This window comes from Marmota marmota, unplaced genomic scaffold, assembly GCF_001458135.2.
Source record: "Marmota marmota marmota unplaced genomic scaffold, marMar, whole genome shotgun sequence".
NCBI lineage: Eukaryota > Metazoa > Chordata > Mammalia > Rodentia > Sciuridae > Marmota > Marmota marmota.
The window spans coordinates 1,542,940-1,570,204 of NW_026000222.1; the positions used below are offsets into that span (position 1 = coordinate 1,542,940).

A 27,265-nucleotide genomic window follows, 5' to 3' on the forward strand; every position below is an offset into this window, starting at 1 on the left:
GAAAAAACATTTAATCGAGTGTTTCAGCCACGGTAACCAGTTTCTCTAACAGAAAACTCTTTGTTAAGCTGACAAACCTACATCCTGTTTATAGGAAAAAACCAATAACTGAGATGGGGAAGCAGGAAAACCTCCCTGGTAAATGAAACCCAGCCTCAGAGCTCTGCAGACACAGCGGAGTCGGCCTGGTTCTTGCCGTTCTCCCCGTGTTGTCGCTCTGTGTTGTTCTGCTGCAGTGCTGGGGTCAAATCTAGGGCTTTGTGCATGTTGTTCATGCTGTGGTAACAATGTCACTTATGGTGGCTACAAAGTTAGTCACAAGAGCACATGAGGACTCCAGGTGACATGAAGCCTTTCAAAGGCACATGGGGCTGTTTCCACAGGCCAAGAGACAGGCAAGAGGGTACCTCGGACCCCTCAGGAGAGAAGGACCATCCCCACCTTGGGGCTCCCAGAAGCCCTGGGCAGGAGTCCAGGGAACACAGACAGACCCAGCTACCAGCCTTCCCACCCGTCCGTGCAGACCCCGGTCAGGAGCGGCAGCGTGTGCCATAACTAGAACAAACAGCATCTCTCAGCCCAGCACCTCGGGGTCCACGTCCAGCTGCGGTGCAGAGAGTGCGAGCCTGCGGCTGCCAAGGAACGAGGACAGGACAGGACTGCCACCAGCAGGGAGCATCAGAAAGTTGCTAAATGCATGACCTGGAAGTGACGTCTGTATCAACGTGGAAAGAGCCTACTCTAGAAAACAGTGAAAGGTGAGCTGCAAAGTCATCAGGTGTACACGCGGACACAGAAGGACCCCACACCAGGGACCGAGCCCAGGGTCACCTGACCATGCAGCACATCCCAGGCCGTGTACTGTTATTTGAGCAGGCTCCCACCGAGCTGTTTAGGGCCTCGCGGACTTCTGAACTGTCATCCCTCTGCCTCGGCCTCCGCGGCCTCCTGGAGCGTGCACCACCACCCAGTTCCAAGCTACTGCACTTCACCTTTATTTCTACATCATTTCACTTTTCTTAAAGACAATAAGTGTGTACTTCTTTCCTAAAATGATGAAAACAAGGCTGTCACAATCACTGTGCTGGCCAAGCAGGAAAGCAGCCCTAGGGACACACCTTCCGAGTTCAAGGTGATGAGGGTGACGTTGCTCCCGATGCTCTGGCTCCCCGGCTGGCCGCAGCTGGACACAGAGTCGCTGGCCTCCGAGCCGCTCTCCCCGTCCTCATAGTGGCTGTCGTCCTGTCCCGGCACCTTCACCACGATGGTGTTCTGCCGCCGCCCGGGAACAGCGCTGGCGGGAAGCAAGCACAGCAGCCTGTGGTGAGAGTGACTTGGGCAACACGCCGAGGTCAGCCCTGACTCACTGGACAGTCCTCTTCCCGGTGACCACAGCATCTGACTGAGCATGGACCAATGGACCAATGTCTCCCCACACAGCTTTTCTACGAAGACTAATAGCAATTTAATGGAGAAACGGTCTGGGGCTGAAAGAAATGGTACGAAATAAAATGAAGGTTTAAAGAAAATATTTACACCACAAGAGAGGTGGATCGAGACTCACTGTGACTTGGGCCTGGAACGCGGCTTTCTGGGTGGAGAGGCTATGCTATGAAATGCTGGCTTGAGTAAGAGTCATTTTTAGGGCTGTGTTGGAGGAAAGACAAAATGAAGAGGAAGGGAGCCCAGAGCTCCAGATAGCCCATCCCTCCGCTCAGACATCCGAGAGGTGACTCAGCCTCCAAAACCGCAATCACACTCCCAGTTATTCCCACGGACAAACCATGGTGTGGGTTTCTAAGGCCAGTTTCGAATCCCAGGAGTTCCCTGAGAGCTACTCTCATCACAAGGGCTGGTGGCATGCAGCAATGAAGTCCTGCCAACACAGCAGGGCCAGCTGCAGAGAGCACTCTAAGGACTACTGATGACCTGCCTTCTAAATGGTCATCATCCCTGACCGTGGCCTGCTCAGCACCCAGAGGAAAAGGAAGCACTAGTTCCCTGTTACAAAGTCAAAAAAGGCGTTTAAGGTCCTAGCTGTCCTCGGAGGGGGGAGCTGCCCATCACGCTTCCTAAAGTGGCTCCTCCACTCAGACCGACCGGCTGGACTCGGCCCAGCAGCCTGGCTGGCCTTGGGGCAACCCACCGCCCACCCAGAGACTGCAGCTGCTTCCTACAGGGCTGGACCAAGACAACGAGGAACCGGGACAAACCTAGAGGAGCAACAATCTGCAGAAGAGACTGAGAAAAAGCAAAACAGAACGTTGTGAAGACACAGATGGAAACGAAAAGCAACAATGACCCTCACAGGGATGTGCACAGCTCAGAGCATTGGGCAGAGGGCACCTGTGGTGGCTCCAGCCACCCCTGGGTGGGCACCAGTGCTCTCTGTCCACTCCCACTCCACCATACTTCCACTCAATGTGTCTCAAAAGAAAAGGGTGCAAGAAAAAGCCAGAAACTCAACATGCCCATCTCATTCAGCCAACTCAAGAGAGGTGTCTGGTTGCCTGACATGCTGCTTATAGGGACAGACAGAATGACCAACTGACCACTGTGAAAACACACTGCCATCCCCCTCCATCACGCATCAGCTCCAACATAGACGTCCCTTGGCCCCTCACTGTGTGGCTGTGAATCAGGGTGTGGTCTCTTGGCCTACCCCCACTCCCACACTGAGCGCTGTACTGGCCCTCCTGACTGCACAGAACCAAGTTGTGCCTGCCAGGATCACCCGTGAACAGAGAAGGACCACATATTTCAACCGTGCCCTGGCTGGGGACATTGACTTATTCTCATCACAGAGGCAGGGAAAGGTGGGGTGGTGCGTGGCTACTGACTTGCTAATGATATTTTCCAGGGAATCCGGTGCCCTGTTGCTCAAGGGGTCTTCCATCTTGGCTACAATGGCGTTCTGCCGATCATTGTTGAGTATTACTGTAGTCTGGGGGACGACGCTACGGAACAAAAGAATCACAAGAAAAAGAAGACCTTAAAACAACAACATTCATTGTCAGCACATCAGAGTCATTCAATACAGTCAGCTCCCAGTGCCTGCTCGAGGGAAGAGGGAGGGAAGGAGGTGGTCCCAGGCAGGCATCAATTAATTTGCACTAGCTAAGAATAAACTCAAAGGGAGCTTCTTAACTAAGAGTTTACCTTCCTAACTCACAGGTACATTCTGCGGGACAGCTGGGCAGAGGGCACTTAAATAGTCTGTGCACAACAGGCGGAGGCACCGCGAGTTGGCACCGCGAGTTGTCCAGCATGAGTGTCACACTGTGAAAACCAGCCTGCCTTTCCCGACCCATTCCAGCTGATGTCGATGTAGACCGGCGTCACTGCACACACCAGCACTAGGGAGCCAGGGGCAGCCGTCGCATCAGATGGCCAAAAGACACACAGTGTGTGCTAGCTGCGGGCTCTCCTGGAAAGCACACAGGCCACAGCCACGGGGCCTTGGACTGTGCTCTGAAGAAGAAAGATTCTAGGAAAGGTCAATGGCCACAACCCAGAAGCCACCAGAGCCAGCAACACCCTGGAGGAAGCACTACAGGCGTGCAACTGACTCCTGAGGCACAATCTCATTTGTATTTTCAATCATTGATTTTTCAACCCTTAGCACTTTATGGTCACAAGAAATTTTCTAAAGTATGCCTTGCTGTGATCTGTTGGGAAGCAAAAAGAACTAGCACTAAAAATACAAAGTCATACTACCAGTGAATAAAACATCCTTTCCTGGGAAAAAAGACTGTTCATCTGTGATTGGCACACATGAAATCAGCCTGGCGTCACAGCCATATGACTGAACCACCCGCCTCAGGTACAAAAACAGCACCTCAGTAGGCCCCCAGTCTGTCACAGGACCACAGCTGGTTTTCCAAGACGGAACATCATTAAAAGGTATTATTATCTTTCGATCATTCTACTTGTTCTTTGGTAACACCTAAAGTAACCCACCAAACCATGATGAATTATCCACCAGTCAGGTATCAAAAGGAACCGGGTAGGGCTGGGGTTGTGGCTCAGTGGCACAGCCCTTGCCTAGCACATATGAAGCACTGGGTTCAGTCCTCAGCACCATAGATACATAGATAGACAGACAGAAAGATAAACAAATAAAGGTCCATCAACAACTAAACAAAATTTTTAAAAAATATCCTCTCCCTGAAAAATATAGTATTTAAAGTACTTCTCATGAATTTGTATTTGCCACATTTTAATACAAAAGGCCACTACCAATCAGTTGTTTGTAGTGGAAAGCTTGGAACACCACACATGCCANTTTTTTTTTTTTTTTTTTTTTTTTTTTTTTTTAAGGAACCAGGTAATTTTTCCTTCCTTTTTTGCAGTGCTGGGAATGGAACTCAGGGCCAGGTGTGTGCTAGGCAAGTGCTCTGCCGCTGAGCTGCCTCACCCTCCAGGAGACTCTGACTATCTGATCACTGCAGCCAGGTTCAGCCTCCAACAATCTCATATGTGCCAATCAAGGGACTAAAATGGCTTCTATGGGTTTGATATTTATGCAAGCCTATCAACTTTGAATTGTATCAAAGAATATTTAGTACAAAGAATATTCCATTTTTCAAAAGCTAAGCTATGGAACTTCCATATCACATGGAAGAGCAGTTGCCTGGCACACACAGGGCCCTCGATTCCATGCCTAGAATCACACAAAAAAGTAGTAGTTATCTAAGGGATGATATGAGAAAAGTATCACAATAATATTAAGTGCCAAAAATGCACAAATAAACGTAGATGTGCACGTATGTGCGCTGGAAGCCTTTCCCAGAAACCGGGGTGAAAATGATGAACTTTCCTGGAGGGTCTGACATTCTGAACATGCCCATGCTTTCTCTCCAAGCCACAGGCTGGCCACAAGCCGTGTTTCCTCTTTTTCACTCACTACTTCTGGGATGCCTGGGATGGAAAGGGATTTTGCAAACAGGATTAAAGTCCTCACTGGTCCACCCCAGTCCACCAAAGGAGAGATCATCCCGGGTGGTCCCTTCAGAGGTCTGTGTACCCCCCAGCCTGCCTCCAAACAGCTCCTGCCTGCAGGCCCAGACTGCTATGCCTTCCCCACCCATCCACAGACTCCACACCTGCTCAGCAGCCCACAACTGTGTGGGCAGTTGCTTGAAATAAATCCCTTGTGGCTTTAGAGTTCTCTTTCTCTCTCTCTCTCTCTCTCTCTCTCTCTCTCTCTCTCACACACACACACACACACGTACACATGCATGCCCCCAACTGGTTTTGCCTCTCTGATTGAGCCCTGACACATGTTTTAAATAATTACAGATTCACAGAAAGTTGCAGAAAAACAGCACATTGAGTCCTGTGAACCATTCCCCAGCATCCCCCAGTGGTGACACGTGTGTCATCTGTGCCACGGTAACAACCATAGGAAATAACCCTGGGGTGAGACCAGAGCCCCTGCCTGGACTTCACCATTTTCTGCACCTGTGTGTGTCGGGGTGTGCCTCTGGCTCTGGGCAGCTTGACCCCAGGCACACATCTGTGTAACCACACGGAAGCACCGCAAGGTTGGACCAGAGCCCAAATGCTTCTGTGACACACAGAGTAGACTTCCTGAAACAAAATCCACAGAGCAAGCTACCGAGCACTGCTTCCTACACACCAGAACTTTCTAGGGAAGTTGGAATCCCCCAAAGAGAGATTGGGGCCTTTTCTCACTTTTACAAGTCCCCCGGGTAATTCTGATGGGTGACTGTTTTAAAATCTGAACAACAGCCATACACAGTGGTGCACACTTGTGATCCCAGCAATTTGGGAGGCGGAGGCAGGAAGATTGCAAGTTCAAGGCCAGCCTCAGCAACTTAGCAAGTCCCTGCCTCAAAAATAAAAATAAAAAGGGCTGGGGTGTAGCTCAGTGGTAGAGTACCCCTGGGTTCAATCCCTAGTACCACAAAATTACTTAATTATTAATTAAAAACAAAATTTTTAAAAAAGCTAAACAGCAAAACTATGCACGTGTACACGTGGCACCATTTGGAGGTTCACTGTGCTCTCCGGGCTTCCTCTGGACTTGCACCTTTTCTGCTGAGCAGTTTACTTACAAGGCGTGGGTCTGCCATGTGCAGGAGACCTTCGTCTGCTTGGTTCAAAGACATCCACGGACCTTGAGAACACTGGGGCATCGCCGCACGGACTCAAGGAGCGCTTTCCAGAGGCGAGCTCCCCTGGCTCCACGGCTCATGCAGCTGGTCCTTGAGCCCAGCCAGAGCAGGCCCACGTCTACTATTATAGAAAATTGACTCTTCTCTCCCTTGGCTCATCATCCACCCAAACAAGGGCCATCTCAGGCTTTGTTCAAGTACATGCAAGAAAAAAAAAAAAAAAAAGCCTACCAAAATCAAGACACAAAAGTACCCTCTTCTGGGCTAGGGCTGTGGCTCAGTGGCAGAGCACTTGCCTAGTATGTGTGAGGCACTGGGTTCAATCCCTAGCACCGCAGGTAAATAAATAAAAATAAAAGGCCATCAACAACTAAACAAAATTTTTAAAAAATATCCTCTCCCTGAAAAATATAGTATTTAAAGTACTTCTCATGAATTTGTATTTGCCACATTTTAATACAAAAGGCCACTACCAATCAGTTGTTTGTAGTGGAAAGCTTGGAACACCACACATGCCATGGTCACGTGCAGACAAGGACTCAGGGCTGCACTCCAGGCGGCCCCCACAAACCCAAACCACGTGTGCCCTCAGTTCAGGGCCTCCCTCAGCAACTTAGCAAGCTGCACAGCCGCTGACCAATACTGTCCCATCCCCACTTTGGGAGCCAGGCCACCTGGCACTGCTGACCACACAGTGGCCCACTCTGTCTTCTGTGGGAGGCAAGAGAAACTAATCTGAATACTGAGCAAACACTTGAAGACTGAGCTGCAAAAGGGATGCTGACCTGCACCAGCATGGTGTGTCATCCTATGCTGGTGCAGGTCAGCATTCCTTTTGCAACTCATGTTAACTACGCACCGAGTTCAGTTTGGGAAATCTGTATTATATTAATTTTCTGTTTTTGTGAATTATCTCAAAGGAAAAAATGTCTCAGAAGCAAGCTAACACTCAAGAATTCAAATAATTTTTCTGCTTTCTAATTATAAGACAAGTTGACAGATTTCTTTTAAAACTCCAGACAGTACACATTCTCCTATGCGTTTTCACATTTATGCTCCTGCATAAGGTACAAGAACCCAGGTCAGGCCAGCACACACACCTGTCATCCCAACTGCTCAGGAGACTGAGGCAGGGGAACCTAAGTTCAAGGCCAGCCTCTGCAACTGTCTAAAAATAAAAAAAAGGGCTGGGGATGTGGCTCAAGCGGTAGCGCGCTCGCCTGGCATGCGGGCGGCCCGGGTTCGATCCTCAGCACCACATACAGACAAAGAGGTTGTGTCCGCCAAATACTAAAAAATAAATATTAAAATTCTCTCTCTCTCTCTAAAAAAAATAAATAAATAAAAATTAAAAAAAATAAAAGCACTGGGAGTGTAGCTCAGTGACAGAGCACCCTGGGTGCCATCCCCAGGACCAGGAAAAAAACGGGGTGGCAGAAAGTAAGATCATGCTGTGGGCTCCTGCACTTCTTTTCCAGGCTTAGTTTCAGCAGGAGGAGGGGAATGGAGGGACCACAGAAAACAATGAAGCCAGACACCCCCAAGTCCTCCAGCCCCAGTGTGGCAGGCAGGCTGGGGCATCCACAAGCCCCCACTTGCCCTTCCACAAGCAGCACTGTCCCAGGAGCACTGTGCAGCCAGACTACACTTCCTGGCCCCCTCACCTGCAAAAGCAGCCCTGCGACCAGGGCTCACCGCTGGACTGTGAGCGGAGAATCATACCAGCTCCAGCCCTCCCCTCCCAGAGCCTGAGGCCAGGGCTGGCATGGCCAAAGAACGGAAAGGCCCCGGGCATGGAGACCCCATGGGCAGCTATGCCTCCAAGGCCACATCCACCCAGCCCACAAGGGCACAGCCAGAGGCATGACCACCTTGCCAGCCCACATCCTAACAGCTCCTGCCACCCAGTCAACACAAAAAGCGTCCAATTAGCCAAGCTGGGGCAAAAACTTGTCCTAAAAGGTTTATTGCTATTGCTCACTGGTTAAAGATTAAAAATTCATAAAAGCTAAAATCCCAAAATAAATACTCAAGGATAAGTTAGCATTAAAAATTCCTTTCCAATATACAACAAGATAAGCAAAGCACAGCATTAAACGATCCCAACAGCCAAGTGCTCCATAGAAATGGGAAGAGCCGGGTGCAACCCACCTCAAAAACTGGCTGCAGGGGAGGAAAGGAGCTTCCAGAGCCAAGCAGCTCTAGAAGGCTCAAGACCTGGCTCCTCAGAAGTCACACTGCACACCACAGAATTCTGAATCCCAAAACCAAGAGCCCCAAATCAGGACAGTGAGTCAGTGGGTAATGTACTTCTGATAAGAAAGCAAACAAGAACGGGAGACTAACTCAGGTGGACACCAGCACTCTGACCACATGTAAGAGAAGACTTGACTATAAGCCCGTGGACAATGGACCTGCGCCAGGACCCTCCACCTCTCCAGACGCCTTATCCAAGATCCGGGTCTCTATCACCTTTTCCCAATATAAGGTTATAAGGAAAATGGCCAATTCTCGCCTGGGATGAGCCTAGGGAAGCACCTAGCCACACCTGGTAAGGAAGAAAGTGCTCAAACCAAGAAGTCCACCATGACAGGGGCAGGCCACAGGACACCAGAGCCAACAGAGAGAGCACCAATGGCCAGAGCTGGACAACAGAGTGAAGAAATAAAGTCACACTGATTCCACCTACTTTAATAAATACCCATGAGTCCACACTGATGTGAGTAACCAGCTAGACAAATAAACAGGAGAGTTGAGACAACCGCCTCGTGAAGACAGGCCCACCTTGGGAAGTGAGAACAGTGCCCCACTCCTTAAGTGGAAGCTGGGCACAGCAACCTCCTCCAGGAAGCATGGCAGGGAGGAGAGAGGCACTCCCCTCCTCGGGGCAAGTCTGGCAAACACTCTTCACCCAGGCAATCTGCACCAACACCAGCCATGGACAAGTCCTGCAGATGGTGTGGACCTTGATGGGATGAGGGAAGGGCACTTCACCTCTGGAGCGGTCCTCCAACATCCACCATCCCCATGAGATCAGGAGGAAAGGAGAAGACAAATGCCAGTGGACAGACATCCTGCAAAGCACCTAATCAGTATTTCTCAAAAAGCCATCAAAATCAAGGGCAGTCTGAGAAGCTGCTGCAGACCAGAAGAGCCCACAGAAACATGGTGTCTCAATGCCACGTGGACCTACACACATTTCAGACACCGTGGAAACACTGTGATCAAGATTAAGCTATTTAATTCTGCATTTAGATGAAAAGGAAAATCACACAACACAAACCCAAGAAGTTCCATATTTTTTGAAGTCCTATATTTATAAGAAACTGAATTCATGATTTCAAGCCTAGGGCCCAGGAGGGTCTTTGGCAAATTCTATCAATTATTTAAGGAAAACCAAAGCTGAACCTACAGAAGCACAATGAGAAGCAACTTCCCATCTCACTTTTGAGATCAGCATCATTCTAATAACACAGACTAATATAACATCAAAAAAAGGCAATTACAGACTAACGTGCCCCCTGAGCATGGATGAGAAAAGCCCCCACTAATTACAGCAAGTCAACCTAGTAGCACACAAAAGAGGCGGCACACTGTGCTCAGGTCAGGTCACCATCACGGACACGCAAGGCTGGCTTCACCTGGGAACCAGCAGGAGAGTTCACCTCGTTGGCTCATCTCAGGTAGAAGCATTCAGCACGGGGAGACCCAGTGCCTGTTCACACAGGAGCTCCACAGAACAGGGAGAAGGAGGGGAACCATATCCTAGGAAAGAGTACCAGGAACACGTGCAGCTGCTGCCACACATGATGGCTAAAGGCTGGAGGCTTCATCCCCGAATCAGAGCAAGGGGACAGGGACAGCACAACATGGAGACACAGTCCATGCAGTAAAGAAAGGTACAGAAATTTGAAAGAAAGGATAAATACAAAGTTATGCACCTTTTTTTTTTTTTTAATCCTACAGAAAAGCCACTGGAGTAAGTGAATTTGGGAGCTGGAGTGTGGCTCAGTGGTAAAGCACCTGTCTAGCATGCTTGAGGTCCCGAATTTGATCCCAAGCACTGGAACCCCAACAAAAGCTAAAGAAAAAAAATCTGAACAAGTAGAGATTGAAATTTAAAACATAGAATCTACATGTATAAAGTATGTGAAGACAAATTTAATGATATATTTGCAGTTGCTATACTCTGAAAATTGTAAAAATACTGCTGAAAGAAATTAATGAGTTGAATAAATGAAGTGGTTCGACAGGTTCATGACCCAGAGGTCTCAACTCTCGGGATGGCAGTTCTTTCCAGAATGATCTAGTCAACACGGTCCCATCCACGAGTTATGAGAGATGCTGACACTAGAGAAGAGCTGCAGATCGTGGGAACGCACACACTCTGCTGAGATGTCTGCCCACGGTGACTATCAGCCCTAGCTGTTAGATGGCCTCTGTCATCTGACCATGTCACTGATCCACTAGGGTGCATGCATGTGGACCTCATGCTTCCTTGGGCAAGCACCCAGCTCTGACATGCACAGGAGATCACAATCAGGCCACCAAAGTGTACAGCTGTGCAAGAGAGTGTAGTCCAGGAAAAGGAATCATAAAATCAAACAGAAACATCCGAAATTCAAAATTAGATAAGAAAGGTTTAAACAAATCTGTCACGACCAAGATCAAACCATTTCTCCCAATTCACTCAGCCCTGCCTTGAGTTTGCCACATCCTAAAGCCCATGAAATGCTTGACTGTGAACCAAGAATATCGACGGCCCCATCATGGGAACAGGCAGTGTCCCCAAGCCAAGACCCTCAAGTGCCCAGTGGCCACAACAGTGATGCTCAGCATGAGCTGAGCTCTACCAAGAAGCCAAATGTCTACAGGGGAGAGTGGGGGTTAGGGAGGGTGTACAGAAAAGCCTATTCACCAACATCCATCCACATGTAGAACAAAAGATCCTCTGGGAAATAGAATCAGCAACCAGCATGCCGAAGGTTTAAATCGTTTAATTTAAATCGTTCTTGATCACTCCAGGTCAATGGTCAGTTTTGAGGAAAAGAAAGAAAACAATTCCCTTTCCATAAATTTCATGGTACTCATCTCTCTGAAAGAGAGACTTTAAATCACTTTTATTTAAACTCTGAGGACTAGCACTGTACAGAAACCTCTTATTTATTACAAATGCTTTTACATTGTAGAAATACAAACAAGATTTTTTAATTTTAAAAAATAAATTCCTTTTAAAAATAACAAAACACAAACTTTTTAAGTCAATGTGCTCAGTTAATAAAACCCACACGGCAGAAGCCCCTGGCTTTGAGTGGATGACATGGCAGTGTCCACAGTGACAGCACTTGGAAGGCTGAGGCAGGAGGCGAACTAGGGTCTAGAGTTCAAGGTCAGCTGGGCAACACAGCAAAATGGGCGACAGGAGGGAGGGAAGAGGAAGGAAACACCTGGGCCAAGCTGCACAGAGTCACCAAGGTGCCAGCTCCTCAGGATGCCACAGGCCCAGGGGACTCTCTCAGCCCAGCTGAGTTGCAGCTGCTGTCGCAGCCCCAGGCCCGAGTTGCGCTCACTCCAGCACTCCAGGCTCGCTGTGACGTCCACAACGGGCTTTCTGCAAATGTCTGTGTCTAGCCCTAAAGAAGTACAGGAAAACGATTTTCACATCTGTAGAAAAGCACCTGTCGGCGCACGAGAGGGGGCCTCATTGAGCCTCGCTCTCCACACGGCACCTCAGCATCCACGGCTCCCTCCCCTCCTCCAAGCAGCTTCAAGGTCACAACTTCACGTCTCTGCCCACAGAATGGAAATCACACAAAACCTGAATTTATGGCACACTGACATAAAATCTATGAATTCACAGAAGTTAACAGAAGGGGGAAAAGAATGCTCACTTCAGAGAATCCAAGACCATTTTCTTTATCCTCAAGTGGAGCACCACTGCTGGATCAGATTCCAACCAACCTCACAAACAAGTTGATTACAAGGATTAAGCTCTAACTTCAAAGAAAACGGGACTTTTCTTCTCTTTTTTTTTTTCCTTGAATTTATTTAAAGAATTTCATCCAGGTGTAGAATCTGAAAATCTGAATCTGAAATGCCAGCCAAGGCTGGCAGTACTCCACCATCTCTGCATTCCAAGAAGGGAAAAGAGTAAGTAAATAACTCTGTTGATAGCAGACTGGTCCAGGCCAGTTTTAACTAGAAATTACCAACAAGCAGAGTGAACCTGTGTGTGCAAAGGGCTCAGTGGTGCATGCTCCTGGCTGTAGGGTCTGGGCCACATACACACTCTGCAAATGAAGGACTCGTGGCCTCCCAGGGGACAGCTGCTAAAGCAGCTCCAGAGGCCTCCTTACATCTCAAAGATCCCCATGGACCTGCCTTCATCTGTGAGATAACACACCCAGTTCTCAGTAAATCTAAACCACAAACAAGCGGTGGGCCCAAGGAATTATAGGTGTTTTTAACAGCATTTGACTTAAGACAAGCTAGCTGGGCGAGGTGGCACTTGCCCGTAATCCTAGCAGCTCCAGAGGCTGAGGCAGGAAGATCATGAGTTCAAAGCCAGCCTCAGCAACTGCGAGGCACTGAGCAACTCCGTGAGACTCTGTCTCTAAATAAAACACAAAATAGGGCTGGGATGTGGCTCAGTGGTTGACTGCTCCCCAGTACCATAAATAAATAAAGAAAGAAGACAAGCTGATCTATATACTGCTTTCACTTTAAATATCTGAGGTCCGAAATAAACAATTCATAGAAGTACCTTATTACTCAAAGGTCAACCAATTTTTACCTGCTTTGGGAGACATTTCCACACTTTGCTGCCCACATCTTCGATGTAACTCCCATTTGATGAAACGTGTCTACGCATTAGTGACTTTCACTATGTCCTGGGATGGGGTTCTAACCTATCCTAAAGTCTCAGCGAGCCTGGACCTGGTCACCACCACACCTGCAGGACCCTGGATGTCACTTCCTGTCTTTGTTTTGCATATGAATAAACCAGACCAAGAAGCAGCTGCAAGGCTTGGCTGAGCAAGTACGCAGGGTGACAGTGACACCCAGAGTCCTGCACACCTTGCCCAGTAAGATGGAGCTCCTAAACAAGGCGCTCAAAGCTGAGCCACAGCTGGCGCTCCTCCTTCTCTAAGCTCCTCCTCACATGGGGTCAACTCCCTCCCTAGCCCAGACAAGACCACCACCAAACACTGATGGTGGGATTCCAGTTACAGATCTGACACCACTCTCCCTGGCTCATGAGGTCAGCCCGCCCCAAACACAAGAGCAGGAGCAACGGAAGCCTGGGGCAGCCATCCTGGGAACAAACGCACAAGGCTCTCAGGGCAGGGGCTGCTGTACCCTTCTGTTTCACCCTAGAGCAATGAGCAGAGGTGACGAGATGCAGGCCGAGGTGGCAGCCACGGGAGAGACACCGCCATGATTTCCTGGCAAGAGCCAAGGAGGCTGAGATGCACTCCAGCACAGGGACAGTTGCCTGACGGAGCCTTCCCAAGCACCACCTGGGCACAGCACACACTTCTGACTCTGAACCCAGAGTCTTGGTCCATTCAACACAAAACATTTTACACAGTTTTAATATGACTTGAACTTTCCAGGAACTCAACTATAAGTCTAAAAAGAAAATCATCCTTTCCTTTAATTTGAAACTTCCTGCTCACCATTCTGCAATATTCTCCCACCAGCTGGTATCTGTAACATCAGCATAGCCCCTGGGCCAATCTGCACTAAATGAGCACAAACAGCAGTGCACAGGGTCTCGTCATGGCTGATCATTTGGCACAAAATGTGTTTCTTTATATGATATACAACTGTCCTTTTATTCCACCTTCACATTACATTTAGGACAGTCTATTAATTTTTTATTTATAATTCTTACTTCCTACACATCACATTTTAGAATACAGGGGTATTCCAAAAATTGTACTAAAATGGTACTGGGTCCTTAGGTGTGCAAGCCTAAGAGAGACAGCGTGCCAGCAGCGTCTGTGAGGAGAAAACATGGTGAGCTCTGCCCCACCTACCTCAGAGAAACTCCAGCAATGATGCTCACCTCGCAGTTGGGACCTGAGAGGCCAAGATTCCTTCAGTGCCAGCTGCAGATCAGGGCCACCAGGCAGTGCAGCACGTGAATCCTCAGCCCAGTAGGTATCCTCAGAGCTGCCCCAAACACACCAGGACAGGTGAAGCCCTGGCCTTCCTGAGCATCTCTGAGCATCCCCAGGCCCCTCCACTCCCTCAGAAGTCCACAGAGCACCTGATGTTGCTCTGGCCACCAGCACACAAGGGCAAGGTGGTATAGCAGCCACTGGACACACCATCATCAAGGCCACTACAGCCCTTCCAGGTCAGGTTCCCACTGTCACCCATCAACACAGGGCAGGAGGCTGCTGTCTTTCCATGGACTCAAGAGAACAGCCCTAAGTAGGAGGATTCCAAGCCCTCACCAAGTACAAAGACACAACTTGCCCACTGCCACAAACATGACTTCTTCTTAGCCAGCTGTGAGAAAGGGCAGCAATGCCAACAGGACTCATGGTCACTGATGCCCAGAGCCTGAATCTTAGCTCACCTCCTGGCACACTGCCTGGGCCTGCAGAATACAAGCAGGCGGAAGACCTGAGACATCTTTCCAATCCAACCAAGTTACCCACAGAGCTTCAACACAAACAGTGCACCAACTGCTTCACAGGTCTCTAAGATGAGGGTCTAAACATTTTCTAACAGGCACAATAAAAGCTACAGATTTGAATGGAAAGTTTATAAACATAAACTCTGTAGAAAAAAATATCTAAAAGACCAGTCAGATAGAGATAGAAATGTACGTCTGCAAAGACTTGCAAAGATTTGGTAGTTAGGTACACAGAAAAGATATATCAGCTTTATGTCAGAAAGAAAAGCTCCAGAAGGAGCCTGTATTTGGTTTTGGTCTAAGTAAAATCAGCAGCTAGGAACCACGGACTCAGATACCCAGTATCTATGGCAGACGAAGTAACAACCGGAGCCCGGGCAAGGACCTGAGCGTTTTTCCCACAGTGGCCCGAAGCTCCTCTGTCCTTACCATCGCACTTTGTTGCAGGTCTGAGTGGCGCCAAGTGGAGAGCCCGCCACCATGGGGACCTGGATAGGGCTATGCTGTTTGTTGGTGACCAGATCCAGCTTCTCCTCCAACGATTTGCAAGTAGCTTCCAGGGCTTGCAGCTTGGCCTCAATACTATCCAACCGTAAGCATATTGTCTGGTTTATGGAGTACAGGAAAGACTGGAAGTGAAGAAGAGAAACTTTAGGAAGGATATCCTCAACTATGAGAAGGCAGCTCTAAGAACTCCAAACCGCTACTGCGGGATGGCAATGTTCCGGCAGACCACCCCTACAATGGGACTGGCTTTACAGGCACACTCCAGAAGCATGTAACAAGTGCAGTCTTCTGCACCAGAAACATGACTTCCTGATCATGGTTTTACTCCTTGTGCAGTTGCAATTCTCAGTTTGCACAAACCCATGTAATAAACAACTTATGGGGTCCTTAACATGTTACTGTATTACTCAGTAAGTTCACACAGAAAGCTAACAATGAAAACAGATTGCATCTAACATCCGGAAGGGCCCAAAACCACAAGCCCTGCATACCCATATCATGCCAGCTGCCCTGAAAAGATGACTGATGCCGTGTGCTCTGATGTGAGTCCAGTCGCCACCTTCCTGTGAAATTTTGGAACGGCAAGCCTGCCACCTGGTGGCCAGCACAAGCAGCACCACATGTCTTGAGACCAACGAGTCAGCACCACCTTGCATGGCTCCACACCCAAAAAGGCTAGAAACAGGACAGGCAGGAGGACTCTACTCTCCACCAGCCACCCTGCTAGGAGCCACCAGCAACAGAGATCTCCAAACTGGAGCTCAGGTGCTGGTTAGTGGCAGGGCCCCAGTGGTCAACACTGAAAATAGCGAAGAATGAGAAGAACATGGTCTCGTCTCTTTCCTCTCCTAGTCGGCCGTGACTGAAGGCTTGAGTGCCCAAGTGGACACACTGGAAGGGAGGAGATAGGCCAGGAAGCAGCAGTGGTTGCCTCCAGCACGTGGGTCCTGGAGGCACAGGTAGGTGGAAGGACCCACATGCTGGAGGCAATCACAGAATACCAAAAGTATAGCAGTAGCAGACACTGTGTCACACTCCTGATATCAAACCTGGGTGAAGAGAACCAACACTCTTGACAGAGCACCTTCGACAGGCTGAGCTGCTCTGAAGAGCATGTGCCTCTGCCTCCTGCCCAGGTGTGCAGGAAGTGAGGAGCTCCCGCCGTCCACACACCTCACTTCCACTCAGCCACGCTCCCTGCAAGACTCCACTCAAGAGTGCGCTGTGCAGGAGCTAGGCTGTGGCTGCAGTAGAGCTCTTGCCTAGCAAGGGTAAAGCCCTGGTGCAACCCCCAGCACTACCTAAAAAAGAGTGCACTGTGCAAAGGAAAAGGCCTAGAAACTGTTTAAATCCACACAATGCCAACTGCTCTCTACTGGAGCAGGCGCTAAAGCAGTATCCAAGAGGAAATAAGCCATGGGCATCAGGGTCCACCCGCAACACGCCATCACCAATGCAGAAGCAATGTCAGTGTGAGGGAAGACAGGCATCATCATGGGCACCAACTGTGGCTGAATCCTTGAGATAAAAGCAACCCCACTCTTTTTATAATTTGAAGACATCAAATACCTGCCTCCCATTCTTTCAACATAGTAAAGCCACATTTTTTTAATTCTAAATTATAAATAATTCTGCCTGGGGTTTTGGCAAAAATCACTGCGACACAGTAATAAAACTACTTACCAAAGAACAAAATGAAGAAAGAGTACGGAAGAGTATTTTTAAATATATCTCTTACATGGAAGCGATAGTGGCCATAAACAGCTCAAAACTTCTCATTAACAGCCCAGGGCCCTGTCTGGGCCAGCCTGGGCTTTTAGCAACACAGCAGCCTATGCGTGTGCAGCAGTGCCCAAGGACGACCCAGCCTCCTGCCTGTCCAGGGCCTATCTGCGGCACACCAGAACTGAGGTGGCCTGCGTTGCTTTTTACTTTAAACATTTCTACATTATCGACAATGAACGTGTTTTTTGTTACAAATTAAACTGCGCTTAAACCCCAGACCCTTTATTTTAAAATAATACAGTGTTACTAACATAACCATCTTCTCTATTCATCAGTCTGAAGTAGAAATTTCACTGTGAATGTATGTCTAAACCATCCATTTAAGCTCAGACTCCTTGGTAACAAAATGAAGGGAGCATTTCTACACAGACACAGCATGGGTAGAGGCAGTGTGTGAACAGGACCACTTTCCACATCCACCGCTCTCAAAGAGCCTCACACAAGCCTCTGACGCTGCAGATGCTGGAACCAAACAGGCAAATTCAAAGATCCAAAAACAGTTTCTTGAGTAATTCCAACTTCAGGATGTGGGGACTTCAATGACAGACACAAAAGCCATCTGTCACCAACGGGCAGCACGGCCACAGCACTGGTCATCTTCCCCCGTCTAAAGCGGGCCTATGGATCCACAGGAAGATGCCTCAGTCTAACAGCAGTTACTCTCTCCAACTAAGAAATGGCCTCTGCTCTTCTGTAGTGGGCTGAATAATGATTCCCAGAAACAGCACGTCCCAATTCCCAGAACACATGAATGCGGCCTTCACTGGGAAAAGGGTTTGTGCAAAAGTAATGAAATTGATGAAACCACCCTGGACTAGATTAGGGTGGGCCCTAGACAGAGGCTGCAGTGATGTGGGCAAGAATGGAGCCTCCCAGAGCTGGAAAAGGGGGCGGGGCCCTGCCCACACCTTGATTTTGAACTTCTAGCCTCCTGAAGTATGAAAGAATAAACTTCTGTTGTTTCAAGCCACCCCATTATGGCACAAAACACTTAGGCACAATACACATAAAGATATGCATATTTTTACCTTTATAGAGGGATCCTGGCAATTGATTTCTAGCCGCTGGCGTTTCAAAGCAGGTTCATCTTCATCTGTCACTACATGATTCTCCAGGACAACTGAAAAATCAATGACGGACACAGACACTTTAACATGAAAAGTTTTTTAGAGGTCTTTTAACATGAAGACAGTACACAGCACTGACAGCTTCACATTTTACTGGTGCAATGTAAAGTCTCAGGCAACTACCCAGAGCCTTCCTTAAGCCCAAAGAACACTCAAGACACCTAGGCAGGTCCATCCCAACCTGTGGTGACCCTGCCACCCAACTGTAGGCCTCCCAGCCAGTGCTCCCTGAGCACCTGTGTGAATGCTGACATGCTAAAACCATTCAATTATATTTCTTTCCAACCTTAAAATGAGGTTTTGTCAGATATCTCTAATTCCAAATCAAAAAACCGGCTCAGCCTCAACACACTGCCGTATGCAGAAGCCCCCCTCCACAGTGTGGCTGCAGCTAGGAGCAAACCACCAGTAACTGGTCATCACAGCCTCCCTGGGGCTAAGCAAGTCAACCCAAATTCCAGGCCTACTACCACACCCCAACAGCCTTCCTCACATCTAAAATCAAGTACAAACAGTACTGCAGATAACCACAGAGGCAAAGGCCAAAACCATCCACCACTGCTCCATTTCTGCAAACCCCATTTCTATCTGTCTCACACTTCCAGTCCTCTTCCCAAACCTACTCAATCTTCAGCGTTCACACTGTGCAATCACAGGTGGAAGCTCACAGTGCACATTTTATTGGCCTTATGCCAAGAGCACTCGCTCACTTCACTGCACGTGCTGCTGGAAGCCCCCAGCACCCCTGGTGCACTCCTCCGACCTCTTTCTACAGGTTCACATGCGACACGTGCTCATAGGAAAAAGGGGCAAGGACACCTAATTGCAGTTTTGTCTGCACCTCTCCTCATCTCAGCAATACAGGGACAGCGCTCCGGGTTACTGTCTTTGATGCACTCTGAATAGAAATGAGTGCCAGTATGTAAGAACACATGTCATACACGCAACACGCCACAAACACATTACAAGTACATAGATGCATACACGTGAGCATATTTACTGTGGCACTTCTTTTTTTAGTTATCAATGGACCTTTATTTTATTTATTTATATGTGGTGCTGAGGACCCAACCCAGGGCCTCACACATGCCTGGCAAGCACTCCCCCATGAGCCACAACCCCAGCCCTTACTGTGGCACTTCTGACAGCCAAAGGCCACAAGTCTGAAGCTCACAAACGGAACCACCTGTGCACAGCTTGCAGACCATCGCCCTCTTTGGAACACAGCCACACTGTGCAGTCAGGTGGGTGAACAGACTGGCCCTCGTTCTAGTGGCGCTGACTGACCCCAACCACCTCTCTACTACCACCAACCACCAACCCCCTTGACCACAGACACCCACTGCTATCCTGTCCAGCCCTCAGATGCCACCTTGCTTAGAAAGCCATTCCCAGAAGAGCAGGAACTCACAGCCATTCACACTGTGACCCCAACAGTCAGAGAGCCACCCCTGTAATGGACCACTCCTCCCTGCACTTTCTGCACAGGGCCGCTGCCTGGGTATGTTCAGAACACAGTGCACAGGCCTCTCGGTCCCACTGCCCCCTACACATGCTGAGTACTCCTCCCAGACCTCAACAGCAGGGAGAGCACCCGTGCCTTCAGGTCTATGCACTCTAGATGACCCCCCTCAGAACTCAAGCGCCACGGGCTCCAGCAGGCCTGGGGCCAGGGCAGTGTGCAGAAGCAAGGGGTCTGGAGCCAAGGACCAGCTCTCATGGAGCCCAGAACTGGCCGCCCACTCAGCTTCTGCACACAACTCCAGCCTTGCAGAGTTCTCACTTAACAAAGCAAAAAGGAAAGCCCGTGCTGGTGAGTGCCTGGTTAGTCAGGGTTCTTCGGACCTTAGCTGAAGCCTCCTTACTCTCACTTGAAAACTGGCAGCAATGCCAGAACTGGGGGAATGGAGATAACCTGGTGATCTTTATTTAACCTTCTAAATTCCAGAAAGGTTCAGAGACTTGTCAGGGGTGACACAGCTGGTTTCTTTTTAACTAAAGAAATTAAGAATGAATGCATGCCCCTTGGTAACATGGAGTACGTCACAGCTGTAAGCAAAGGTCAGCAAAGCCAGTATGTCACAGGCAGTGTTCTAGTTGGAGAAGACAGAGGTACACATGCCAGCGTTCCCACAGGACCTTTCTACCAGGAGTGGGACTGCAAGTGGCAGTTATTTTCTCCACTGCACTTTGCTATCTTTGCACACATTGCTCTTTACAATTATGCATGCATTACCTTCAGTATTAAACAAAACGACTCCTTGTTCATTTTAAAGCCATCAGGATCAACTGGAACAACAGGCCTGATGAAATCAACAATCTTACATACTTTCAGAAAGGTAAAATACAATATGTGGTAGGTTCATGCAAGATCAAAGGAACCTAGAAATCTTTGTCTTGAATATTACTGGAAAAAAAAAACAAAACTGGGAAAACATACACACCATCTAAAAGCAGCTAGGCTGCCAGGACTCTGAGAGATTCTTACTTCTTCTTTCTTGACTGTCTTTCACACATTTTGGTCATGTTACACAGCATCAGAAAAACTAATACACATGCCCGATGCCGAATCAATCCAACTTGTATTTATATACTGTGGGGCATTCAAAAGTAATAAGAAGGTAATATGGAAAAGTCACAAAGCTCTTCAGTATGATCGTTGCTTCTCACTCCTGGGAATGTTCTAGATTGCATTTCCTAGTCTCAAGGAAGTTAGTGGTACGCGTGTGGCCCAGGCATGTGAGTTAAATCAATGCAAGCACTCTCAGGCTAGTCCCAGGTTCCCATATGAACTCATCCTTGCTTCCTCACTTCCAACAGCTGGTTCCAATGCCCATAGCATCTCCACTGGCCACACCCAGGACAGGCCTCGGCCCACCCTGCCTGCCAACTGGGCTCACACTGGACTGCCTATGTCTTAAGCACTATGTCATTTTTTTGGTGAGGGAGAATCTTAACCATGAACCTACTCTGGATGCAGACGTGGGATTCAGGGCATTTGCAGGGTGTGTGCACGTGCTTCTGGACCAGAGGTGGCAAGCTCCATGTGCAGACAGACCGCAGGACCTCTGCACACAGGAGGAGCTTCACAAACAGGCCAGGAACTACACCTCCCATCATTTAAGGAACAAGAATGTGACACAATCAGGATGAAAGGGTCCCCAGCCTTCTCTGGGCATATTCTACAAAAAGATTACCTGGGAGGCAGAACTGTCGGAACTTTAATGTTCAAAGCTGCTGAAAACAGGTGATGAACCTTTTTCTTCACAGCACTGCAGTACGTATATGTGTTTTCTAAAGAAACAGTCATTCACCTGCCAGGTACGAATGGACATTTCTAAAACTGGTAGGTGTAGTGATGATGCATCTTGTAATGAGTCAAATGACTGGGGAACAGCACCCCACGGCTGCTCTCACACCCCCAGCTCTGCTCTTTGAGATCCTCCATACCACAGTGACTTCCAGAGAGTTTCTCCAACTATTTACACCTCAACACCACGCAAGTGAGACAGCATTCTTTCTCACAGACTAAAACTGCTCTGAGTTCTAACATTCCTGAAGAATGGCCAGGCAACCAAGACACTCAGTGATAGTGCTCTTGTCACTCTGAGCCCAGCCAAGCTGCAAATACACAAGTCTACAGCCTACTAAGAACTCTTGTAGCATGAGTAAGTACAGGCAAAGTTTCTTCAGAGGAGGCTCCTGTAATGCTGAGGGTCACCTCTATGCGAGGCCTCACAGTACAGTATCATAAAGAAAGTGCCTGCTTAGCAGACAAGAGGAAGGTAGTGCTCAAGCACTGTCAGCACAGTCAGTCAAGCTGTTCTGGAAAATCTGTCAGTGTGTTACCAAAGCACTAAACATATACAAGCCAGACACAGGGGCACACTCTGTGATCCCAGTGACTCGGGAGGCCGAGGCAGGAGGACTGTAAGTTCCAGGCCAGTCTGGGAGACTTAGAAAGACCCTCTCTCAGAATGAAAAATAAAAAGGGCTGGAGGTGTAGTGCCCTTGGGTTCAATACCTGGTAACAAAAAAAAGTTAAACATATTCAGCAATCCTGCTTCTGGGAACTTACCCTACAAAAACATTTGCTAAGACATAGGTGCAGGGTTCTTCCCTACATGACTGTACACAAAAGAAAAGCAGCAAGTAGCATGGAATGGCCCTCCAGAGGGCAGAGCTCAACACACCAGGGGATGTCCACACATAGAACACCACGTGGCTGATAAAAGAAGAACCAGCCTCACTCACTCTCACCAACACACAGCTTCCACAGTCGCTCAAACTATCAGCCTCTACACAGGGCAAGTTGGAGATAGAAAGGTGTGGAACACAAGAGCCACAGGCTCGCATGGTGGACCCACATGCCTGTCAGAGAGTGCACGCAGGTGGCAGGATGTGCAGAGAGGGCAGGTGCTGGGCAGTTGCACATCTGGGAAGGGACTTGGGGGCCAGAGTGGTCAAATAAGTCAAGGAGGGCTGACTGTTCACCCACCATGACTTGAATTCTCTCTTTTTTTAATTTTTTTTTTTTAGTTGTAGTTGGACACAATATCTTTATTTTATTTATTTATTTTTATGTGGTGCTGAGGATTGAACCCAGTGCCTCACACGTGCTAGGTGAGCGCTCTACCGCTGAGCCTCAGCCCCAGCCCCAGCCCCCATGACTTGAATTCTCATATGCAGCATGCGTCACTGTTGCCTCTGCTTAATTTAAAAGAAAGAAAACTACTGGAATAAAGAAAATAATATTTCACCTACTGTCCCACAGCTCTGTACCTGGATGATCAGGACTCAGGTCTTCCACTGCGATTTGAACCACATCCGCTAGGTCCTGTTCTGACATCATCCAGAAGGAGCAGAGAGGGGCCGGCCCGCAAGCAGGGGTCCAGCTCACAGGGCGCTGGGTGTCTGTCACCTACAAAACAAAACCAAGAAAGCAGAGAGGAACATTAACGTGTATGACATGTAAGCCAACAAACTCCCACCACATGTGCTGGGGAGCTCCGTACTATGGGTCTGAACTACAGGATGCCTCGTGCCCGGACCACGCAGGGCCCACTCTGAGATATAGACCCAGCTTGGCAGCACCACGTGGGCTCTTCTCAAGGGCAGGCCCAACCCCACTGAACAGCCTTGCTTTCCCACTCCACTCTGTGGTCACCTTCAAAGCCAGCTTCCTAGTGTGGGTTTGGGGAACCTCACCCCACCTGCCTCCTGCAACCTCCTGCCCTTACCTGCTCCCCACAGGCCTCAGCCTGCTCTGACTGCCACACCCTAGAAAGACAGTGTCCTAGCTGCACAGCACCACTGGTCTCCAATGTGACCTCTGGTCCCATGTCCAGAATGCCTCCATGCCTGCTCCCACACCACATGGCACTGGGATTAGGCCTCAAGAGACTTTGTTTTCCAAAAACAGAAGTGAGGCCACATTATCCCAAGTACAGTCTATCAACTCAAATCTTAATAAGTAATTTCAGAAAGACTCGATTAGAAGGAACCCGAGCAAATAACACAATAGAATACAAATACAAAAAGGAAAGAAATGAATAAAATTTTAAGAATGTAAAGAAGAAAAACAGATGAAAAGGTTTTAAGAAAAGGTAGCACAGAAGAGAGTAAAAAAAAGACCCAACATGCATTTAAGAGGAGACTCTACAGGCGAAAACCAAAGCCATCAAATGAAATACTAAAAATGCAATACAAGAAAACTCTCCTGGGCCAGGGGCAGGTCAGTGATAGAAAAATATAAGGCCCCATCAACTCCCAGAAACAGCAACAGAAAAAAAGAAAACTCTCCCAAAAGCGGTTGCGGGGGCGGGGGGGGGGGGGGGTAAATCACTAAGGTGGGGGATACATTCTAATAAAAATGTAAAAATGCTACTCAAAAATTTCTTTACACATCCAGGCAAAAGACTAAATGACTTAGTAATGGTAAGAAAATTAGATGCTTACATCAGAACAGAAGAGAATGAACCAACATATTTACAATACAAAAGGAAAGGAAATGAGCTAAGAATTCTACACCAGACAAGATCACTCTCAAGCATAAAGGAACAAGCTGTGACCAACATGCTGCACTCAGTAGGTAGCATCCCATGAGCACTTCCTGAAGAACATGCTAAGAAACAACTTCAGGACTCAACCCCTGGAAGAGCCGCACAGGAGGTCAGTGGTGAGCTCTGAACCCACACGCAGGGTAGGCCCAGACAAATCCCACAAGGAGACAGCACAGCGTGGACGACACCCGCTCCCAACACGGCAGAGCGGAACACCTAAATGGGAGAAAAATGGGAAGCCCATACCCAACTGTAACAATTTCAGCAATCATATTGAGCAGTAGTGTTTACACTCCCTTCTGGGAATGCTCTGTGTACAAATGAGTGCTATTATCATTCCCAATGTCCTTAAGAGCCTGGAGAAGCAGGTACAGCAATCTGAGTCAAGGAAACGCCTGGGGGCTAAGAACTGAAATCCAAGTACAAACTTCCATGCACAGTTCATATACACTCCACCTCTGTCTACTACAGAAGTATGGAAACAGCAATCAACAGGTGACCACCTGCACCCTTGGAGCCCAGGTTATGGTGCCAAAAGCCGTCTCTCCCCTAAGGAGACCATGGAGACATGGAGACATGTCTGATTCCCAGTCTGAGGCCAGTAATACACAAGGTGAGCCTAGAACACCTGCAATGTCAGATCTAAAGAAAGACCACAGAGTTGTGTCAAAAAGACTCAGGGGCCAACGAGAAGAAGCCAGTCCTCCTCAAAGGGGGAACAAATTGACCATCAATAAGGATGAGAGTTGCAGTGGGGTTAAATAGAAATATTTTTAAATTCATTAATTTGGAGGGTACTGGGGAACTAAGCATAATTTTTTTTAAAATAGTAATAATATATCAAGCGTTTATCCTGTTTTCCTATACAAATTGTGTCACTCCTCTGAACAGAATTATCACAGCAGAGAAATGAAGAAGAAACGGCCATAATTTTGCAATTCCTAATAATTTAGGACTCTGGACCCTGGAAAGGCACGGCTGCTAGAACCACGGCGTTTGCCTCATTAGTGAGGGATACACCCTGCCCAGGGAGCTCACCACACAGAACATGGCGCTCAGTGACCTCCTGCAGCTTTTTTTTTTTTAGCATTTTGTTTTTTGTTTTTTCAGTTGTAGATGGAAACAATATCTTCATTTATTTATTTATTTTTATGTGGTGCTAAGGATCGAACCTAGGGCCTCACACCTGCAAGGCAAGCGCTGTATCACTGAGCCCAGCACCTTCTGCAGTACTAAAGAGACTGCTCCAAGTTATAGCGGTTTCACTCACTGTTTTTAACTTTCTGATGGTTGTGACACACACTCAGTAGGAACCACACTCAAATACTGGTCTTTCCTGACCCTCTGCTGATGATGGGCAGCCAAGGTGTACACCCTGAAGGTTCCCACTGCTCTTGGTGTGCTATGCTGCTAGCCAGGGTGCTCGGCAGGATGGAGCACTGATGCATTTTCAACAAAGGACTTTTTTTTTTTGGTGGGAGTACCGGGATTGAACTCCAGGCACTCAGCCACTGAGCCTCATCCCCAACCCTATTTGTATTTTATTTAGAGACAGAGTCTCACTGAGTTACTTAGTGCCTCACTTTTGCTCACTTTGAACTCACGATCCTCCTGCCTCAGTCTCCTGAGCTACAGGGACTACAGGTGTGTGTCATCGCACTCAGCTCAACAAAGTACTTTACACTTAGGGTTGGCGTACTAGAAGTGACCCATGGCAAGGGTGGAACAGCCATGCTACCCCTCACAGGAAATGGAGAGGTCCGCAGAACTTGCTGAACAACACCGCAGAGATTCAGACAGCAAAGCAAACCCAGACTGGGGGCATGCCACAAATAACCCATTAAACCACAGCTGAGCGGTACTGGGGTGGGGAGTACCAGGGATGCACTGGTCAGCTTTTCACTGCTGTGACAAACACCTAAAAGCAACTCAGGGGAGGACAGGTCTATTCTGGCTCTCCATTTCAGAGGTCCAGCCCACGGTCGGCTGGCTGCGTTGCTCTGGGCCTGAGGGAGGCAGAACATCATGGTGGAAGGGTGGAAGGGAGGCAGGTGCCCTGCGCACAGTGGCCAGGAAGCAGAGAGCGAGAAGCAGATGCTCTCTTCCAGGACACAGCCTCACTGACCTACTTCCTACTGTAGGCCTCTAGCCTACTTCCAACAAGATCCCAAGCCCCTACAGTCTCCACCACCTCCCATCAAAGCCATCAATTATTAATCCATCAAAGGATTGAACCATTGATAAGGGCCCTCATGATCCAATCACTTTCCAAGAGGCCAACCTGAACATGTCAGCACTGAGGACCAAGCCTTTCACACGTGAGCCTTTGGGGGACGTTCTAGATCCCACCATAATAAGAGGCGTGCAGAAATTAAAGGAGACTTCAAACATTAAACAAAAACAGACAAAACTACAGGACTGACGAGTAGAAACCTGGGTAGTGGAGCTCTAAAGACAGGTGCTGTCCCACAGAAGCAAGGGCGTGCCAAGAGCAAGGGTGGCCGGCCACACGCTCCTGGCCTGGGTAGTAATGGGGGCATGAGCGGCCTAGGAGGTGTCCTAGTCCACCTTCCCTCTTCTGATTTCTATGTCTACATCATACTCAATAAAAAGGACATTTTAAAAGGGAAAATTCAAACAAACTAGGAAAAAATATTTGTTGCACACAGGCCAAAGAGCTAATTTCCTTCCTTCATGGCAATAGAAAAAAGGTCACAAGCCTACTCAGAGTGCACAGGACATCATCAAGTGCCATCCTCAGCCTTCTGTGTGCCTAGTAACGCACAACACAAATGAAACATCATCTCTCCACAGGTGTGACAAAGGCCACCCAGGAGATACCATGGTAGTCTCCAAACTGCAGCGCCCAAGGCCAGCGCTGGGACTGTCTTCGGCCATCTACCCAGTAACCAGCTCCACCCTGCTTGACCCAGGTGAGCCTCTAGGCCTAGTGTGTGATGGTGCTAACCCATGTCAGGACTTGAGGGAAGGTTG

At 48.4% G+C, this 27,265-nt stretch overlaps 1 protein-coding gene across 19 annotated transcripts in view; it reads right to left on the reverse strand.

Annotated features, from left to right (window-relative positions):
* Window positions 1-27,265, reverse strand: part of LOC107150829 (BTG3 associated nuclear protein) — an 82,242-nt gene that overhangs the window by 38,984 nt on the left and 15,993 nt on the right. For 11 of the 19 annotated variants that reach the window (XM_048792525.1, XM_015495971.2, XM_048792529.1 and 8 more), the window contains 5 exons: window positions 22,974-23,130; window positions 18,111-18,202; window positions 15,220-15,419; window positions 2,841-2,957; window positions 1,119-1,294 (listed from right to left, as the gene is read on the reverse strand). In XM_048792525.1, the coding sequence (XP_048648482.1) occupies window positions 1,119-1,294; window positions 2,841-2,957; window positions 15,220-15,419; window positions 18,111-18,202; window positions 22,974-23,061 (673 nt within the window). In that variant the 5' untranslated portion in view covers window positions 23,062-23,130. Of the gene's footprint in view, window positions 1-1,118; window positions 1,295-2,840; window positions 2,958-14,211; window positions 14,319-15,219; window positions 15,420-18,110; window positions 18,203-22,969; window positions 23,131-27,265 lie in introns of those variants that run through there. The other 8 variants (XM_048792533.1, XM_048792532.1, XM_048792535.1 and 5 more) reach the window with 5 other exon arrangements.